The 13,684-nt window shown below is 44.1% G+C and overlaps 1 protein-coding gene and 1 long non-coding RNA gene across 2 annotated transcripts in view; one reads left to right on the top strand and one right to left on the bottom strand.

Moving 5' to 3' along the window:
- Positions 1 to 2,700, top strand: part of LOC110288887 — a 9,585-nt gene extending 6,885 nt beyond the window's left edge. The window contains exon 4 of the long non-coding RNA XR_002377308.1: positions 2,639 to 2,700. This is a non-coding gene — a long non-coding RNA (uncharacterized LOC110288887). The remainder of the gene's footprint in view (positions 1 to 2,638) is intronic.
- Ptgdr (prostaglandin D2 receptor) lies at positions 2,649 to 9,708 on the bottom strand. The gene is made up of 2 exons (XM_021155126.1): positions 8,872 to 9,708; positions 2,649 to 2,891 (listed from the first exon to the last, which is right to left on the bottom strand). Exons 1-2 carry the CDS (start codon positions 9,706 to 9,708, stop codon positions 2,661 to 2,663), a joined length of 1,068 nt encoding a protein of 355 aa, XP_021010785.1. The 3' UTR covers positions 2,649 to 2,660.
- Between the last annotated feature and the right edge of the window lie 3,976 nt (positions 9,709 to 13,684).

The following is a 13,684-nucleotide window of genomic DNA, read 5'->3' as shown; positions in this document are numbered from 1 at the left end:
TATTTGCATCTCAGTAACCTCTCTAAGTTTTGTAAGCCACAGGGTTTTGCTTGGCCCTGCATCATTTAATTCACCCTTTGCATTTCTTTGATTAGGTTGCATGGTTTCCTGCATCTCTTAGTGATATGTGTTTCTTTTTCTGTGGACTGTCTTTGAATGTCCTTTCAGCTTTCAGTTGACCTGTGTACCCACTTTCAGTGTGTTAAGAAAACACCTGCTCCCTGAGAAGTTCTTCAGACAGGCTTGCACTGCACGTAGCTCTGCTGGGGACATCTTAGCACTGCAGGAGCACAGAACTCCTGAGAATCTCCATTTGCATTACAACTGCTCAGTCCTGTCTCCCTCCAGTGGACAATGAGCAACTCGCACCTAGCCAATTGCTGTGTGTCCGTGGTGATTTAATCCGCTAATGATCAATCAGTGAGGATCCCTGCTCAGTGGATTCCTGTAACTGGACATGGCTACCATCAGAGCAGTTTATCAGCGTTTCATGGAACAACAACAACAAAACAAAAACAACCTTCCCCTGCAACCCCCCCCCCCCAAAAAAAAAGAAAACAAAGCTCTTGGATAAGCCTAGGAAACTGTAAGGTAAAATAAGCCCTATTTCAGAAAATCCACACTTGCATGGCTAGGGATTGAAATATTGCTGGCAATTATTTGCTCACAGAAAAAAAATAACCTTTTATATCAAAGAGCAACTTTCTCCAAAAAATCTTATAAAAATCACATTTATTGATTCATCTGGCACTTTATCAAATTCTCTAGACAATTACCATAGCATACCTTCTAAAAATAGGACACACACACAAAAATGCCTCTCCTCAGACCAAAAGAAAAGAAAATCATCATTCACATTAAATATAGAAACACAAATTAAACCAAAACCAAAACATTTTTCTTTGTGTCATACTCTCAATTTATACTTTCTTTATTCCTAATTTGGCTTTTTCACAGTTTTGCTCTATGTACATACATACATACATACATACATACATAATAAGCTAAGTTAATACCATCTCTGAGGTCTCAGGAAAACGAGAGTTGAGAAAATTGGTTTTCTGCTGACCAAGAAAGAAGAGACCTCCTCTTGTCTTTGAGAGGAACTGCCTGCTGCAGACCTTGAGTCCATTCCAGCGTCTGAGTGTCAGGATGCTCGGGGACTCGGAAACTCTCTCCTATCCCCCTCTACTGCTTTATAACTGTCTAAAGCTCTTGCTGTGAGCTCCAGCTCTCTCCCAATGTAGGGCCACTCCCCATCTCCCACGCCACACATTTTCTCTTTAGGTTATAGTGTTGCTGGCTTGTGTGACCTCAAAAGTGAGTAATTAAAGTGCTCCCAGTGTCTTTCAGGGCTGTTTTACTCTGGCTAGGCTAGCCCAGCTCACTGCAGCCCCATGTAACATCTCATTCCCTCTACTAACAGCAGAAGGAAGCTGTAAGAGGCAGGTGTGAACGCCACTGCCATTACCCTCCACAGAAGCTAAGCCCTGAGTGGGCTTCTTACTGTGCTCAATGCCCTGTGAGTTGACACAGCTGAAATTGGTAAATAATACAGCTCTTCGGTAAGTCAGACACCAGGGTTTTCCCAAGAAACATAAATCCTGCTCTTTAAAGACTCCATCAGTGTGAAAATGAAGGTTTCCTGAATTGAAAATCTTAGACTGATCATGCAAATTACTGACTTCCCTTGCCATCCCTGCTTCCAGACCAGACATCAAAAGACCAGTGTCCTTTTTCCACTTTGAGTTGTTGACCCTAGTTACATCTTGTTTCATTTAACTACATGGGAGTTGCAGGTCTTCTCCTGTAGCCCCTGAAATGGTCTCTCCAAATGCCTGACCTCATCTGGTTTCCCAACTCATTTCTCTTAAATATTATCTGCAATTCAGATTATTTTTAGGTCATTTGACAAAAACAAACAAACAAACCAAACCATCAACAAAAAGGGGCAACAATGATACAAAATAAGTTAGGCTTTACTGTAACAATGTGTGAGATGTTGCTAGGTTTGTTCAAGAATACCCACCACAAAATTACAAGCATACAGTGAGATGGTGTTGTTTCTATCATATTTCAATTAAAAACCCATAGGTCTCAAGACTGCCCTAAACATTTAGAACCATCAGGTACAAATGTTGAGACAATTAAAATCATTGCTATAGCACTGTTAACATTGTTTATAGCATACAAAGTTTAATTGGTGTTAATAGCGCTTTAAAAAAAAAATGGACCAAAAGGGTTTATGGATGCAGAGTGACAACATATAAATTGGTTACCTTTGAGATGTCTTAATTATGGGAGATATTTTAAATTAACTTTTATTACTTTTAACTCTCTCTCTCACTCACTGTGTGTGTGTGTGTGTGTGTGTGTGTGTGTGCTCACATGTGGTTATATGCACATGAGTGTAGGTGATCATGTAGGCCACTGGTGTCAGATTCCCTGGAGCTGGAGTTACAGTGGTGTGAGGCACCTGTTGTGGGTTCTGGGAATCAAACTCGGGTCCTCTGGAAGAGAAGTAAATGATCTTCCGTGCTGATCCGACTCTCCATCTCCTCATGGGAGATATTTTTTAAGGATTTAAATTGTAAGGCTTTTCCAAGCATGGCTCTTTGAATGTGTGCTGTATTTTCAGCTTACCAGAACGTGCAAAGCCCTCACAAAGTGGATTCCACGTTCCTTCGCCGGGAATGGCTGCTCCAGTTTCTGTAGATCAGAGGTCTTGTGAAAACCTTGTGAAATAACATCCGGAATACTGAAGTCCTGAAGATGATGAAGATCCAGGGGTCCACTATGGAAATCACAGACAGGAAACGCAAGGCTTGGAGGTCTTCTGAGTCTCCTTCAGCTCTGTTCTCAAGTTTAAAGGCTCCATAGTACGCACGATACTGTTGGGGAGGAAAAATCGTCACACAGATAAAGATAAAGAAGGCTGACAGATGGAAGGCATTCCATCATGTTGTTTGTCTTAGCCTGGAATTCTCACGCTATGGCTGATGGATGTGGATGAGGAGCCTGAGGAGGAGCCTGAGAGACATCGGGGGGACCCATCTGACTGACTCCCTCACGGCTGCTCTGCAGTCTCAGGTTCCAGGACGTTGCGAGACTACGAAGACCCCAGGCTTCCCCACACAAAATCCTTTTTTAATTTAAAAATTTTTTGTATTGGTTATTTTATTTATTTATATTTCAAATGTTATTCCCCCTTCCCGGTTTCCGCTCCGCAACCCCCCTATCCCATCCCCCCAACCCCCTTCTTCTATGTCGGTGTTCCCTCACCCACCCACCCACTCCTATCTCATCACCTAGCATTCCCCTACGCTGGGGCCTCGAAACCATACAAATTCTTTAGCTAGTGTCTTTACGTGCACACTTTTCTTTATTCAGTCCTACTACCTTCTGTCCACTATTATCAGTTTACTTAGAAGTAACTAGCAGACATATGGACACACCAGTGGAATGGGGGTTTGAATAGAAGTAAAAAGACAGGAAATATGATCATTAACATTTATGAGGTAACCAGATGAAAGTCCTGGCCATCTCATGTAAATTGGTCTTTTTCTTAAGGTAGATTCTATGTAAAATGGGAGTAGGAGGTACCCAAATATAGATGCCTGCTTACCTGTGTCCAGCCTCCTTCTATGCCTTGATGTCACCTGGGTCCCTGCAGTTTCCTCAGAGCTCTGTGAAGTGCCTCAAATCATGACTCTCCCTGCTCACCTTCAGGTCACACTGCTACCTAGATTGGCACAACTCCAGACCACCATCTGAGGCTGGATACTTTTTCTTATGGCATTAGACTTCCCCTGCCTACTAGATCCTAAATCCACAATGAAACAAATCAACCCAATGGAACCCAAACTTCAGAAATCCAANATTAGTGGGATAGTTGTGGTTAAGAGCACTGAAGGCCACCCAGGAACATGTCTCAGAAAAGATGCACGTTCCCAGAACCAATCTTCTTAGCCTCTGACTCCCTCTCTGCATCATTTCAGAGCATAAGTGTGTTTTACATCACACTCACCTGATACTGATATATGGACACTGTCTCTCTTTATTCCTGCTTCATAATATTACTATTGAGCAATAATATTGACTAGTGACTACTTAGACCCTCCACTTCCTTGGCATGGTTCTATGTCTTTTAAGGGTTTCATGTTCTTACAAAAGGCTTGTGTGTAAAGACAGTCATCGTCTTCCTTTTACAAACCTGGAAATGGGTTAAACAGACAAACAGCACTGTCCTTCAGATCAACTTCAAATATTATCCCTTCTAGGAGCCTCACTGAGATGGTGGCTAAAGGTCTAAGCATCCAGGTTAGAGTCCTCTCTTCAGACACATGGCTTTCAGGGAAGATGTGGTTTTCCTAGTTTTACGGGAAGGACACTGTGCCTGGTTTCCAGGATTCTCAGGAAGTCAGAATGAGGTGGTGTGAAGAAAGCTTTAAGAACAGGTTCTGGTATGTTATAAACACTTGATAATTAACTTGTGTGTTACTTTCTCAACCAGAAGGTGGCCCTTTAATCTGCCAAGTTCTCCTTTAGCCTTCACCATTCTTTTCCCTTATAGCCTGTGAAGATGCATAGGATGTTTCTCTCATCTTTATCTCACTCAGCTACAGAGTGTGCTGGGTGAGGTAGGTAGGATGAAGTCCAACATCTACTGAAAGGATATGGCTCAGACCACAACCTTATATTGATTTTAAAACCAAAATTTCACAGATGTAGTATATATTTGTTAGTTTCCTCCTTAGAGAGGAGTGTGATGAAATGTAATTCCAACCAAAATTCCAACCATGCAAGAAAGCTTGATAAAGGATTGGGTCTTGTATAGTTAAAAAAAAAGAACACTTTATACTTTCAAATTAAAAAATATATTTATTTATTTTATATATTTAGGGCTAGGGGCATCATAGTACACATATGGAAGTCAGAAGTTAACTCATGGGAGGTTGTTCTCTCCTTCTATCATGTGCATCTTTGAATCGTGTGTGTGTGTGTGTGTGTGTGTGTATGTATGTATGCACACGTACAGGTATATGCAGGCAAGCACTCATACATATGCACATAATTAAAATTTAAAATATCCTGAATGTAAAAAGAGCATTCATTTGAAAGAGTGCCCTCAGGTGGGTTCAGCAGTCATTGAGAAAAATGTTTCTGTTGCCAACTTGATGGTGTGTTACAAGGGTGTGGGGGTTCAAACTCTGGCTCTTACATTTGCACGGCAAGCACTTCGCCAACACAGCCATTTTCCCAACACCCTTCAACTACATTTTATAAGCTTCTCAGGTTTACTATATGATACGATAGATATGGATTCAGATACTATCCATTTAGATACAAGTTGTATGAGTCCTTAGTAACTTTTGAGAATATTAAGAGGGCCTTAGATGCCTGGCAGTGCTGGCTTATCTCTAATCCCAACACTCGGGAGGCAGAGGCAAGTGGGTTTCTGAGTTTAAGGCCAGCCTGGTCTATGACCTTGTCTTCAAAAACAAAAGAGAGAGAGAGAGAGAGAGAGAGAGAGAGAGAGAGAGAGAGNAGAGAGAGAGAGAGAGAGAGAGAGAGAGAGAGAGAGAGAGAGAAGGAAAAGAGGAAAAAGGAAAAGGAAAAAGAAAAAGAAAAAGGCAGTCCTTAGAACACAAGGTTGAGGACTGATGCCTTAGGCTAGCATGCAGTCTACTGAGGAGATCAGACCTCATGATAATTTCCTGTAGTCACTAGGCAGTAATAATAAGCGGGAGCCACTATTAGTAACAATATTGATAATTAGTGAGGCTAGGCACTGGGTTCTGTGGTACACACACACACACACACCTATTCCAAACTGTTTAGAACTAGAAAACTTTTTGGTTATTTCCGCCCAGAATGGTGGAATATATGCATACCCACGAGACATTGTAGAACAGAATCCTCCAAATATGACAGCCACCACTTTCATGAGATGTCTGTCTCATACACCTGTGACCTGAAGGTGTCATTCTATGCATTTTGAAACAGGCACACTGTTTTGGATTCCAGTTGTGGGAATTTCCCACTTTAAGCATGACTTTAATGCTCAAAATGTTTTAGATTGTATAGCATTTTGAATTTTCTGCACAGTCACTCAGTGTGGGCTGGGAAGATGGCTCAGTGTGCAGAATCCCTGTGAAAGCTTGAGAGTCAGTGTTCGACTCTGCAGAGCTCATGTACAGTTAGTGGTGAGACACATCTGTAATCCTATGGTGTTCTGGTTGGATTTTTGGTCAACTCAAAACATCAGAATGTGGTTCTAAGCCTTCCTAGTGCTACAACTCTTTAATACAGTTCCTCATGTTGTGGTGACCCCCGACTATAAAGTTACTTCATTGCAACTTCATAACTGTTATTTTACTACTGTTATGAATCAGAATGTAAATATCTGATATGCAGGCTATCTAATGGGGTCATGACCCACAGTTTGAGAATCACTGAGATAACTAAAGTTATCTGAGAAAACAGAACTTCCATTTACAAAATGCTGTAGGCAAATCTGTGGAACATTACTTACTAGTGATTGTTAGGGAAGGGCCCAGGCTATTGTGGATGGCGCTACCCTGGGCAAATGAACCTGAGCTGTCTACGAAAGCAGGCTGAGCAAGCCACAGGTGCAACCTGTGAGCAGTGATCCTCCGTGGTCTCTGCTTCAGTGCCTGTCTCCAGGCTCCTGCCTTGACTCCCTGCCCTGACTTCCTCCAATAGATTGTGCTGTGGAACTGCAAGCTGAAATAAATCCTTTCCTCCCCAGTTCCTTCTGGACATGGTGTTTTATCCCAGCAACAGAAATATAGCAAGGTAGGAGGCTGCTAGCCAGCTAGTCTGGCTCACACACCAGCAAACAAAGAGACCCTGTGTCAATCAAGATGTTAGGCAAGCATCAACAACCAAGGTTGCCCTCTGGCCTCGACATGTGCACCACGGAATGCACATGGCTGTACTCATATAGGCGTGCACACACACACACACACATGAACAGAGCAAAGAAAGCTCTCTCTCTCTCTCTCTCTCTCTGAGTGTGTGTTAGTGTGTGTGTGTGTGATATTTTAAACCTTTGTTAATCCTACAGAACTAGTCTGTTTATCCCTCAACAGGTCAGGTCAATCAGTAACTAAGCCACTACCACAGCTAGTGGGTGCTGAAACTTGATCCAGGCCAACAGCCAGTGCTGTTCCTCTGTCTAGGAAATGATGGCTCCTGAGAGGAATGCTGTCTGGGTGACAGTTCTCCAGAGCTTTGCAGATTCTTTCACAAAATCACTGTCAAATATGTTAGTTCCTGTAATTCTCACAGTACCACAAGGCAATACAGATCCCCTTAGAGATGGATCCAAGGGCTGTGTTCTTTCCATTGCTTACACTGTTTATTGAGTAATTCTCATTGAAGCAGCCAAATGCTGCTGAACACCTTCATGGGTTTAGCTACTGTTTGCTCTTCTCACAGCATAGGTATGCTCCAACTCATCTGGAGGTATTTTGTAAAGGCCCAGAGAATAAAAGGTTTAGGTTTTTAGGCCAAGGTGCCAAATTATGGGTATTCTATAGAAACTAATTGATCCAGAGATAAAACATATCTCCACAGTTTTTATTTCTTAGCTTCTGTCTACGGATGTTTTGTTTGCATGTATAGCTGTGTGCCACACGTGTGCCTAGTTCTTTCTTGTGGAACCATCAGCCGGTTTCTGATCCCCAGAACTGGGGTTTCAGATGGTGATGTGTGCTGGGAATTGGACCCTACCCTCTGGAAAAGCAGCTAATGATAGCTTCTGAGTCATGTCTCTACCTCCTTCTACAGTTTTTATTGTTGACATTAAAGATGCAACAACAATAACTGTACCTTTTAATGTATATAGCTAATAAAAGAATTGAATTATTTTAATAATTTGAACAGAGCTTAGCTTAATTGGGACTCAAACTCTTTGGTGTCTTTTATTAAACTGATTACGAATATTCATTTGTAAATAAAACAACTATTCTTAATTCCAGGCTGTATCAAGAACAAACAGCAACAAGGGCAGAGTTGGCCTCCGGGGTGCAATTTGGGAGCTGTTGCTTTAGTGTAGCTGTTCAAATGTGATCCCTAAAGCAGCAATTTCTTCCCCAACCCTCTCTGCAGTCCTTTCCTTGTATGTTGGAACCCAAGTGAGTAGGATTCGTTGCCATCTTATCGTCCAGGGCAGAAACAAAACCCATCAAGACACGTGAGGAAACAACTGGTCACTTGAAACCTCTTGGCCTCTGCTGCCAAACCCCCTCACCCCCCCCCCAGCCCTCACCCTCCACCCCCGGTAGCACCTTCCACCAAACAAGAGTTTTTCAGAACTAAATCTGTGTTTATCACTCACCTCTGTAATCCTCTGGGGATAAACTGAACCTTTTACCGTCCCTTCTCTCTCCTGGCCAAAACACTGAGAGAAACTCTCTGACTAGTCCGTTTCCAACACCACTAAATTAAAGGGCAGATCTAACGAAATAAAATAGTACACAGTATGTGCCCTGGTGAGGGAATAGACAACTAAGGTCTAGAGCACACAGATGACTGGAGACTTCATGGAACCGGAGAAGAGAGGACAGGGGTGTCTGCTAACTGGAAAAGGATTTGCTGAGGTCAGGAGACACCACCCGGTTCATCTGTCTAATCTTTATCTGACTTCTCTCTGCTCCTTCTACACTCGGAGCTGTACTTTAGGATTGTGTATGGAATTCACACTCCTGGGGCATTAAGCACAGGTTCTAACCTCCCAGGCCCTGGATGCAACTCTTAGCCCTTCCAACCCACCTCCCACAAGTTCCCACAGGGCTCTTGCCTGAGGTGTCCCAGTTTCTCAAACTTTATTGCCCAGCAACTCACAATTAAAGGCAGGGAACACATGGTGAAGAGCACTGTCATGAGAGCCAGCAGCACAAAGTGGTCCAGCTCCTCCAAAGGATGCAGGGACCCGTGCCTGTAGTCTGAGCCTGACTGGCTGTGGTCCCTGGAGCAGCGGTGAGGATAGTGCCTCTGGCGCCTGTGCATGTCATAGAGGTTGTACATGGCACCCAGGTTGCACACCACGGTTGCGAGGACCAGCAGCGCCATGAGGCTGGAGTAGAGCACAGAGAAGCCTATTACCGAAAATGAACGCTCCTTGTGCATCATCTGGATGAAACACCAGGTGCCTGGACAGTACTGCACGAACTTCCCAAAACCAGCAAAGGGGAGCGCACAGAAAGCCAAGCAGAAGGCGGCCACGACCGGTGCCACCAGCACTCCCCGGCTCAAGGTGACGTGCCTTTGGTAGAAGAAGGGGTGTCCCAGAGACAGCCAGCACTCCACCGCCATAGCCAACAGCTGTAAGGTCGAGGCTAGCCCAAAGAAGGACATCAGGAAGGCGAACGTTTCGCATAACTGATTGCCTGAGGCAGGCAGCAGTTCCTTTAGGCTCTGGTTTTGCGCGTAGGCAGCCAGGACCATCGGGCTGATCAGACACTTGCCCAGCAAGTCGGTGACCGTCAAGCCCCACACGAGCACATAAAAGACCGAGGGCGGCGGGTGTAGTGGCCGGCAAGACCCCAGTCCTGAGCGCGCCAGCAGCACCAGCGCCAGAAGATTGCCCAGAAGCCCTGCACCGAAGAGCACAGCGCCCATCGTCGCCGAGGATCCCCTTTCCACCCAGGTGGATGTCTGACAGCGATAGGACTCGTTCATAGCCCTTGTCCCGTCTGACTGGAAGAAAGGCTGCAGCCAGGCCGGCTGTGAAGGAGCCCCAGGCTGCTCAGGGCGCAGCTAAGGCACAGAGGTTGTACAGCAGAGAGAGCTCCACTGGTGGCTGGGTGTTATTCACAGTCAGCCCTCCTATCTAGGCTCCTCAGTCACACCCTTGAGGAAGGCAGGACTCCACCCCTGTGAGTATCCCGCGGCTGCAAAGCTGAAAGCAGCTCTGCTAAGAACTCAGCCTGATGCACAGGGTCCTAGGGAGAGACCTGTACCTAGAGTCAGAAGGAGATGGGGAAAGTACCCCAGAATCTGAGTGTCTAAGGCTGGCCCTTCAGAGGAGGCAAGAGAATTGCAAAAATGGAGAGGGGAACCGAGTAGGAGCAATGGGGAAAAGGAAAGCCAGGTGCTGGTGCTGGCCGTGAACTCTGCAGATAAGCCAAGCAGGGAGCCTGAGAAAGGGCTACGATTTCCATCACTCTCAAGGCTTGACTCCAAATCTTAGATCGCTGCAATGTGGAGATAAATGGTGAGGTAAGGAAACAGGGGGCTTGAAAAGTTAGGAGATCTCCTTCAGGTGACAGATTTTGGAAGCGGCAGAGTCAACCAGGAATCAGGAGTTTCTTAAGTATACCTGTCTGTTTCCATGGCTTGTTTCCCTGTGAGGTAGAACAAATTTCAGGGGCAGCTTTCTCAGCACATGGAAAACAAACAGGTGATATTGAATAGGGTGTCAGAAACCACACTGATTGCCATACAACACCATCTGTTCTGGCTGCTTGGTGCCTTTGGAGTATGGAGTCAAGACATAAACTGTGCATGGGCAGTCCTTGGTGTTTTGGTTACCACAATTTTATTTGAGGAAAGTGGTTTTTTTTTATTTTGTTTTGTTTTGTTTTTTAGCTGATAGGTAGCTGCAAATTTCAATGTTGATTTGAAACCAGAACATATAGGCCTTGTTTTAGAGCCTTCCCATTCTTCTGGTCTGTGACAACTGGAGAATATTCCATCCTCCTGGCAGTGATTTTCTGGTGTCAAAAGGGGGAGGTCAGAGTTAACTGGAGTTTCTATATTTGACACTCTGTATCCTTGGACAAAAACTGGTTTCCAGCTTGGAATTTAGAGTTATGATTCGGGCCAAATTATGTAAGCAATATATTACTCCTCAGCAAAAAGAGTTTCATTTGGGGTGCTCTCTATCTATTCTGATTGACAGAGTCAGGGAGAGGGTAGGGTGCTTAGCTTCATATATGGAATCCTGGAAAGTGGGCAGACAAGCTGCCTTTAGATGAAAGTCTGGCCAGCAATTCAGGCCATGGGGTAGGAAGAGTTCAAGCTTTGGAATTACAGAGGACATTAGGATTCTGGCTTAGTGATCCAACTTTAGTTGTTGAAGGAATTTTAGTGTCCTTCTCTGTAGGGCATGGGACTGCTTTGACCTCACAGGATTGCTGCTGTGAGGCTGAGAAAAAGAAATAAAGCGCTTGACACAGAATAGTGACAGTAAAACTAACATTTTGGGCCTCGACTATGCTAGACAACATCTAAGCCTTTCATAGCACTGACTATGAAGGCTCTGCACAGGGTTAGCTCTATGTCTTGTACTTTCTTTCTCACCCCTCCCCCTGTCTCCTAGAAAATAATGATGAACTTAGACTAGTCTCATGTGCACATGATAGAATGGAAGGGGAAGGAAGTTCTATGGCCAATGGCAGTAGAATCTGAAGACGGTGGGGGTCTCTTCTCAAGACAAACTCATAGCTTATATCAACATCAGAAATTCACCCTTCCCTGAGGTCCTGTTGTGGTATCTGAAGGTGAGCCAAGTTGAAGAATTCTGTCATTGCTCCTGAAGAACAGCCACATGATTCCTGGTGCCTTTCTCTACTTATGTGTAGCTGCCCTGGGTGCAGGGCAGAGGGAGTGAGGAGCCCTTTTTGAAAAACAAACAAATTTTCAATATGACTTGGGACCCGACAGAGTTTACACGTGTTGTGTTTCAAAGATTGGAGGTTTTGTAATGGGTACAATTAAGGAAACCACGCGTTTCCTACTGGTTAATTCAGCAGGCCTTTACCACAGGGTTTCCTGGAGCCTTTCCTGCCTGCTTTGCTGCTGTTCACCCAGCCCTCAGCACAACATCAGAGTCCTTAGTCCCTGTTCCTAGGAATCCTATCAAATGACATCACTGTCGAGCTATGAAACTACCATTTATTCAAGCATCCAGTACCTTCTTGAGCTCCTCCCCCTGTGAGGCTGAGGAGAGGGCTGTTGGTTCCCTATGCTCTTACAACTAGAAAGGGAAGGCAAACCTGTCATGTGACCTTTACAATCTTATGTTTTTCTGTCAGCTTTCAGAGTAAGCAGACCTAGTTTCTGTTTGTCTTAGAAACTTTTAGTGAAAATATCTTATGCTAGAGACCATCTAGATGTCTTCCCATGAAACACCTGAGTGATATACAGTGTTATTGATCTGGAAGGTCTTGGGAGGTTTCCTGTGAGGACCTCTAGAACTCAATTTTTATTTATTTATTTTTATTTATTTATTTATTTTAGATATCAATTTTTTTTGAAGTGAAGGATCAATTGTCTTGAGCATGCTTTAAAAACACTTGCAAAGATGGCTCATCAGGTAAATAAAGGTGCTTGCTATGCAAGCCTGACAAGATGGGTTTAATTTGTGGAACCCACACAAAGGTGGAAAGAGAGAACTCACTCCTCAAAGTTGTTCTGTGACCTCCGCATGCCCACATCTCAGCATCATATGCACACAGTTATAAGATTATTTATTTATTTTTAATTAAAAAATACATAGAAGGGTGGGCAGAGGTGGCACTTGCCTTTAATCTAAGCACTCAGAACTTTTTGTTTGTTTGTTTTGTTTGTTGTTGTTGTTATTTCTAATTCCCCAGGCTAATTGCTGTGTACCTAGAATGTTAATCCCATGCTCTGTAAGGCCCTATAAAATGTTAGTCAATGATTTTATCTTTATCAGCTATGCCACTGAAGTGCCCGTTATTCACATTCAAATAAGGAAAAAGAGACACACAGAAGTTAAGCTGTTTGCACTCCCATAACCAACACATCCTGAGTGTTTGATGGCTTCCAGATCTTTGGATTTCCAAAGTCTCTGTTTTGGAGAGAACATTGAGAAGTGACTATGAAAGTAGGGAACCTGCAATCTCCATGATAAACTCAGAAGCTGAAGCCACAGCCCCACCTGCAAATCACAAATGTGCTGTCTAGTGTGTTTCTGTGCTCAGTCAATATCTTGTGCTCTGGTCTGCCCCAATATCAGTTTGGCATGTTTGGCTAAATTTATTAGCATTTTAATAGTGTCTTTGTCTTCTCTATTACAGCTTTCCACAACCAGTTAACCCTTTACTGTGGCAAGAACACCACCCCCCCCCTCACACACACTGAACACACACAATCACACTCAATCACACACAGAGAGTCTAGGTCTTGGTCAGTTTTCCTAACTTTGTGTGTCCTTGTGTGAGTCAAGATAGGTTCCTCCATGTGCTAGGGACTGTACTTGAAGAAACCACGGCTTTAATTTTCATCTGGAGGTAGCTTAAGCCCTAAGGATCAGGATGAATTCTGAACTTGTCTTTGGGTGATGAGCCATGCATCGTCCAATTTTCAGGCTGTGGGGTCCCACTGATTCCTGAGCCTTGTCATAGTTTGGCTGTCAAGAAGCTGTTGGCTGGTGCAGTTGTTTGGGTACAGGCAGAGCAGAGCTGGGGCTGGAGATTCGGATAGGATGTGTAGGATGTTTGCCTTGAACGTAACACCTGGAGGAGGAAAGCCTGACTGGCAGAGAAACAGGAATCTGATCCTTCTGGTAAAAGTCCTTCCCTGAACAACTGGAAACTTCTGGCTACACTACTGGCTTTGATTTAGCTGCCTGCAGCCTGGTCTGAGTCTTAGTTCATCCCTCTGCTGAGTCTTCAGCAGTCTTCAGATT

The sequence above is a fragment of the Mus caroli genome, unplaced genomic scaffold (genome assembly GCF_900094665.2).
Source record: "Mus caroli unplaced genomic scaffold, CAROLI_EIJ_v1.1 scaffold_9014_1, whole genome shotgun sequence".
Classification (NCBI taxonomy): domain Eukaryota; kingdom Metazoa; phylum Chordata; class Mammalia; order Rodentia; family Muridae; genus Mus; species Mus caroli.
The sequence above is the reverse complement of the archived record's forward strand: the minus strand, read 5'-3'. Positions and strand labels throughout refer to the sequence as shown.

Bases quoted from the DNA above. Each gene is read 5' to 3' on its own strand.
- Ptgdr (XM_021155126.1), bottom strand. From the start codon at position 9,708: ATGAACGAGTCCTATCGCTGTCAGACATCCACCTGGGTGGAAAGGGGA. The intron at 2,892-8,871 runs GTGAGTTGCTGG...CCTCCCCAACAG, and splicing joins TGTGTTCCCTGCCTTTAATT to TATCGTGCGTACTATGGAGC.